This window comes from Trachinotus anak, unplaced genomic scaffold (genome assembly GCF_046630095.1).
Source record: "Trachinotus anak isolate AG129_WGS33_773 ecotype Australia unplaced genomic scaffold, CSIRO_AGI_Tana_v1 ptg000033l, whole genome shotgun sequence".
Classification (NCBI taxonomy): Eukaryota; Metazoa; Chordata; class Actinopteri; order Carangiformes; family Carangidae; genus Trachinotus; species Trachinotus anak.
The window spans coordinates 6,049,177-6,056,231 of NW_027273884.1; the positions used below are offsets into that span (position 1 = coordinate 6,049,177).

At 41.7% G+C, this 7,055-nt stretch overlaps 1 protein-coding gene across 1 annotated transcript in view; it reads left to right on the top strand.

The window, feature by feature from the left end:
* Positions 1–6,514, top strand: part of bcl11ba (BCL11 transcription factor B a) — a 47,790-nt gene extending 41,276 nt beyond the window's left edge. The window contains exon 3 of the mRNA XM_071471259.1: positions 398–6,514. Within this exon, the coding sequence (XP_071327360.1) occupies positions 398–2,400 (2,003 nt within the window). The 3' untranslated portion in view covers positions 2,401–6,514. The remainder of the gene's footprint in view (positions 1–397) is intronic.
* Positions 6,515–7,055: the final 541 nt, after the last annotated feature.

Genomic DNA, 7,055 nt, shown 5'->3' on the forward strand with positions numbered 1-7,055 from the left:
GCCAATCCAGTGTAACTGTGAAAATGCTGCACTTCTCAAATGCATGATAAGTACATAGCATTTATGTGACAACGTGATGAGCCAAGGCCTTTCCAGCTACTTGGAGTACTAGGATAAAATGTGTGTGTGTTTGTATAAAGCACTCCCACTCAACACATCTCACTGCCTGTATTATTAAAAAAGGTAGTGTTAATGACAATTTGAATCATGAATGAAGCAGAGTTTACTTGACTTAATAAGGTTTTTTAAAAAAGGAGTCAGTGTCTCGTTTTGTAATTGAAAAATGCTTGTGATTTCAGATATGCTTGTCCATCTCTGACTCAAGATCTGAAGGCATAGTATAAATGGGTTGGTCCCAGGTGAAATATTAATGTGTTTCTTTCTCTGTGTGTTGCAGGTGGCAGGGATGAGCCTTCCAGCTATATATGTACCACGTGTAAGCAGCCCTTCCCCAGTGCCTGGTTCCTGTTGCAGCATGCTCAGAACACCCATGGCATTCGCATTTACCTGGAGTCCAACCCCTCCAGCACAGCCCTCACCCCACGCATCACTATGCCTCCGCCCATGGGCAACGACTCCATCCCTCAGTCCCCCCTCACCAACTTTCTCGGGGACAACAACCCCTTCCACCTCCTAAGGATGACGGGTCCCCTGCTCCGAGAGCCTCCCCCAGGCTTTGTGGAGAACCGCCTCCCCAACACACCTCCATTTGTCAGCCCACCTCCCCGCCACCACCTGGACCCCCATCGGCTGGAACGCCTTAGTGCAGAGGAAATGGGCCTCATCTCCCAGCACCCCAGTGCCTTTGAGAGGGTGATGCGGCTAACGCCAATGGCCATGGAGTCCCAGTCCATGGACTTCTCCAGACGGTTACGTGAGCTGGCAGGGAATAACAACAGCACCACACCACCGCTGTCACCCAGCAGGGCCAACCCTATGCACCGACTACTAAACCCCAACCCCTTCCAGCCTGGGCCAAAATCTCCTTTTCTGAGCACTCCCCCCTTACCACCAATGCCCCCAAACAGCACCACCCCTCCCCAGACACAGAACAAGATCAAGTCATGTGAGTTCTGTGGAAAGACCTTCAAGTTCCAGAGCAACTTGGTGGTGCATCGGCGCAGCCATACTGGAGAAAAACCTTACAAGTGCCAGCTGTGTGACCACGCCTGCTCTCAGGCAAGCAAGTTGAAGCGCCACATGAAGACCCACATGCACAAGGCTGGATCCCTGACGGGGCGCTCAGATGATGGACTGTCTACCACAAGCTCCCCAGAGCCAGGCACCAGTGACGTCACAGGTGAGGGCATGAAGAATCGTGATGGGGACTTCCAGGGGGAAGGCAATGAGGAGGAAGAAGAAGAGGAAGAAGAGGAGGAACTTGAGAATGAGAGTCGACCAGAATCCAACTTCAGCATGGAGTCTGAGTTCTACCGGAACAGGGAGAATGGTTCTAAACCACCCTCAGAGGAGAAGTCATCACTCGCCCTTGAGAAGATGGTGGAAGGTGGGGAGCTCAACTCTATACAGCAGTACAATAATTTGATAGTTGACAATCGTAAAAGGATGCCCTTCTCCAAGAGGGGCTCAGATGGCCATCGGGACACTGGGGATGAGGAGTCAATGGCTGGGGAGATGGACCACCACCAGCAGGAAGAGAGGACCACCATTAATGGCCGGAACTGTGGCTCTGGTGACTCGTTCTCAGGCCTGTTCCCCCGTAAGCCTACCCCCATCACCAGCCCCAGTCTGTCCAACTCCTCAAATAAGAGGATCAAGATCGAGAAGGACTTGGACATTCCCCCAGCACCCCATATCCCCTCTGAGAACGTCTACTCCCAGTGGTTGGTGGGCTATGCTGCCTCACGCCACTTCATCAAAGACCCTTTCCTAGGTTTCACCGACTCCAGACAATCTCCCTTCGCCACCTCCTCTGAGCACTCATCAGAGAATGGCAGCCTGCGGTTCTCAACACCTCCAGGAGACCTGCTAGATGGTGGCCTGTCAGGGCGCAGTGGCACCGCCAGTGGGGGCAGCACGCCTCATCTGGGTGGAGGCCCTGGCCCGGGTCGACCTAGCTCCAAGGATAGTAGGAGGTGTGACACCTGCGAATACTGTGGCAAGGTGTTCAAGAACTGTAGCAACCTGACGGTGCACCGGCGCAGTCACACTGGCGAAAGGCCCTACAAGTGCGAGCTGTGCAACTATGCCTGTGCCCAGAGCTCCAAGCTCACGCGCCACATGAAGACACATGGCCAGCTTGGTAAGGAGGTCTACCGCTGTGACATTTGTCAAATGCCCTTCAGCGTGTACAGCACTCTGGAAAAACATATGAAAAAGTGGCACGGAGAACATTTGATGACCAATGAGGTCAAAATTGAACAAGCAGAGAGAACCTAAAGCAGGTTCCTTATTTCCATACTCTGCGCCACACTCTGACTCAAAAAATAAACAAAATGGGGTAGCTGGATACTCTTTTTCTGAAATATTACTTTTGGGTTAATTTTGTGTTTTTGCCTAAGAAACTGCCAACTGAGAAAAAATAAAAACAGAGATCTTAACACCAATTGAAGCTGTCTAAACTGCCTCATTTGGCGTTCCTTTTTAAACAATCAGTCAGTTGAGTTATAACATATGTGGAGCCTTTAACTGTGCAATAATTTCTGTATTTATTGGATTTTGTATTTGGGCATGTGCAGGTACATTTTTTTTAGGCATTTTTAAAAATTGTTTTACCTTTACTTTGCTTTACTATTTTTTAAAAACCCACATGATATCCTGAGAGTTTTTTAGAAGACAAAAGTCCATTTTAAGTAAATCTTTTCTGGCCGCTACATGTAGGAAGTTGTATATTAAGCTAAACATGTGATTTCTTGAAGATAAGTTGAATTCAATCTTCAATTTGGAAGTGGCGTTAACTGAGAATGCTAGAATTAGTTTATTTTGTGTGATGATGATACGCGGACAACAATCCTTTGGCACTGTAGCATGAACTGACTCTAAAACATGTCAATGTAATTGGATATGTAGCACTGAGTGTCATATTTGACAGTAAATGTTAAATCAAAGAGATTTCCTGAGAACACCACAACCAGCCAGAAGAAACAGATTCTAGATAAGGCAGCTGCTGACTGGTACGTAGTGCCAAGCCCTGACAACGCTACGACAACCATCCCTCATTTCTTCTGCTTTCCACCCCACCCCCCACCCACCCCTCCACTTACTACCATCTTACATACATTCATACATCCATGTATTATATTTTGCATGAAGCCATATGATCTAGGCTATATTATTTATTAGGAGTAAACTGAGCATGAAGCCATGCAAGACGAGTATACACAAAGAGAGATAGAAGATAGGGACATGAGAGTGAGCACAGGGACATCTCAGGGTGAGCTATACTACTTTTTTTTATTTTATTTATCCACGCATTCTTATGTTCCAGAGGCATTTCCATTTCACCCTATGTTGGAATCATGAGGGACAGTTATATCCTCTTGCTTCCCTTCGCCCCGCCCTATCTGGCTAATGATAAAGCTTTATCCTCATCAAGTACACATCTATATTTGAGGTCACAGCTTCTACTTATAACATGAATTAGTTTAGAGGGTTAAGCGTATGTGCATACATGACAGATGCCACCACTTTACCTGGATTTCTGCAGAAAATTTATGTCTCACATTTTATTGTCGAAATTTATAAAAAATTTAAATCCCCATGCATTTTTATGCTAAACTCTATTCTAATTTGTTGAAATGACATTAGTAGTAAATTTTGACTTGTATTGTTATAGTGATTCTATAATTGTATAATCTGATTAATGAAGTCACCTCTCCAGGAATCAGAATCCTTCACAGTTTCACTGTTACTTGTGAGACACTGTTGTGTAGAAGAGGAAAAATGTGTGTGCTGAAATAGTGAGACTAATATTAAGACAAGCAGCATCAGCTCGCTCCATGCTCCTTTTGTAATTTTAAATATCATAACCCCAGTTTTCTTTCATAGTGGCACTTTTTTTTAATCAAATTTGATTTAATGTTGTCAATATTCAAATTCAGAGCTCTTAACAACAGACCCGCACTTGATAATTTTCCGTCCGACACACACAGAAAGCGGGACAGAAAAGGTACTAAAGGGTCTAGAGCTTGGGTTCTCCTGACACTGAAGTGCCCAGGGTTGTTAGGCTTGGCTTTCCCAATGCTGGCACTATAATATAAAAAAAAGAAAATAAATAATAATTTATCCGTGACAGTTCTTGTACTGCCATCCAATTTGACATGAGTGTGCCTTGAATAATGATCTTCCTATTTATTGTCTCAGACAAATGCAACAGTTTTTATGAAGCATCAAATTGAACAAGACAAATAAACTAAAATTTTGTTAACTTTAACGTGTAATTTGACATTGCAACAGAATTATTTAAATTAATACAAATGAAACAATGCTGAGTTTAGGTTTAGGAGTACCCAGCACAATACTAATGTGTCTGTGTGTGTATATATGTATGCATATGTACATATAAAGGCACAAACATATATATAGATATATATCAAATTCCTCACTGACAAGGACAAACGCCTGTCCTTCAACAGAAAATTCCAGGAGTGAAAAAAAGCCACACAAAAAGTCAAGGAAGTGACTGGACAGAAATCAGGAACTGCAGGAACTAAAAAAAAGAATTTCGTGCACTCTGTCTTAAAATAAGTTTACAGTATTGAAACAAGTACAAGGGTAAAATAATATTTGTGTGTATGTGTATTTTGAACAACCAAGTATTTTTTCTTTCCAGGTTTGCTTCTAAAGTTTCTCTGAATGCCATAGTGGCGATGTGTATATTGTTTTTCTTTCTTTTTCTTTTTTCCTTTTTTTGTTTGTTTTTTTTTTTTGGTGACGGGGTTTTAGTATATATATATATAAATATATATGAATATATATTACATTTTTCTTGTTTACTGTAAAAGTATACCAGTATTTGTAATATTGGAGAATGCCTGGGCATTTTACAAAAATAGAAAAAAGATTGTTTTTTTATTTTTTATTTTACAGTCCAATTTAAATTGTGGGTCTCTTAAACTGTTTTTGTCACTGTAACTGTAAAAGTCTTAAGTTTTAGTAACTTTTATTCTGCCTTGGGTGTAATGAAATAAAAAATAAATGAATTAAAAAATGACTGAGCTGTAACACACTTGGATTTGGTGGGGGGAGATTGGGGTGCGGGTGGGTGGGTGCTCCATCAACAGGCGGAGGTTTTCTCCCTTAGAAACGGAGCGTTGGTTCTGCTTTTCAGGAAAATCACACTGAGAATCCTGACTTGTATCTATTTTTCTTCTTCTGGAATGGATTATTCTTCATGGATGGTGTGAAATACATGTGTAGGCACTTGCTGTCTTTCCTAAGGAGCTTGTCTTTTTTATCTTGTAGGCTATGTGCATCCTTTGTGAATAGGGTACCCCGAGTACCTTGGGACGTCTTGCTCTTATATCGGGTGCAGGGGGAGGGTGACTTCATTCCAGTGACGAGATACAACTTACATGCTGCCACGATCTATTTTTGCTCTGATTGGGCAGGATAAACAGAACCTGATGAATTTGTATTGTTGTAATGAATCACATTGTACAGAGGGGGGATCAAAAAAGGTTGTCTGATGGCCTTTTAGTGACAAAAACACAAGTCGATGTTTTGTTTACCGCACCATTGGTTGTACATAGTTTTTTATGACGACACTGTTCTCATTTTGTTTTACTTTTTTTTCTTCTTTTTATTTGTTTGTGATTTCTAACTGGCACTGGCAGTGAATTCCTGTGTTTTGGGGGGTGGGGGTGGGGATTCTTCTGTTTGACCTTTGTGACCTCCATGTCAGTTTTCAGGCACATGCCTCCCCCGTTGATATTTCTCGGCATGAGAACAGAGCACAAATACAAGCTGTTACAATTCTCCAGCCTCTGCTTGTTTGTCTCATTTTGTTCATTGAGCTGCTCTGAAGGAGCGAGGAGCTGTGGAAAAACACAATTACAACAGAAATCTAAAATATTTTTTCATGCACTAAGGTTTTAGACACAGTGCAGAAAACAGAGACTACATGTTATCTACAAATACATTTACTGCTGCTGAAATCATGTGAACACCAGCCAGGCAAAGCAGTGCTGAGGTGATGAAGAAAAAAACAACCTGACTTGTGTATTTCATTCCTTTAATGCTTTTTACGCTCATAGAAAACGCTCGCTGGTTAGATAAAACCCTGAAAGCTACTGACTTACCCATCAGCAGCAGCTGAAAGAGGCATAAACTAATCCAGTAAAGTGGCATTTCATAGTTTTATTATGACAGCAGACTTTTACTGTCAGCCACTTTTCCTGATGCTTTCTTGTTTCCTGTTTTTATTTGCTGTCCCTCCAGGTCCTTCCAATCAAGATCTAATCAGTTCCACATTCTATACTGACAGCTTACTTTAGATTTCCTCATGTTTGTACTGAAAAATAATAATGAAAATAAAAAGCAGTGTTGGGATGAAGTTGAGAGAATGTCATTTTTAATGTGTAATAATGTCTAAATGCAGAGGGGTTGGGGGAGTCTGGCTGGGGGTGTGGCTTTTTTGGAGAAGCGATGAAATGCTGTTTTGTGATGTCACTTTATTTAAATATGTTAATTGACTCCCATAGGCTGGTTACAGTGAACATGACAGGCAGATTGCTGATGTCACTAGCACTTTACAATAAGATACACAATCATACACTTTACAATAACACACACAAAGATACACTTTACAATAAGATACACAATCATGCACTTTACAATAAGATACACAATCATACACTTTCCAATAAAAAGTACAATAATACACTTTACAATAAGACACACAATCATCCACTTTACAATAAGACACACAATCATCCACTTTACAATAAGACACACAATCATACACTTTACAATGAGATACACAATCAGACACTTTACAATAAGACACACAATCATACACTTTACAATAAGACACACAATCATACACTTTACAATGAGATACACAGAGATACACTTTACAATAAGATACACAATCA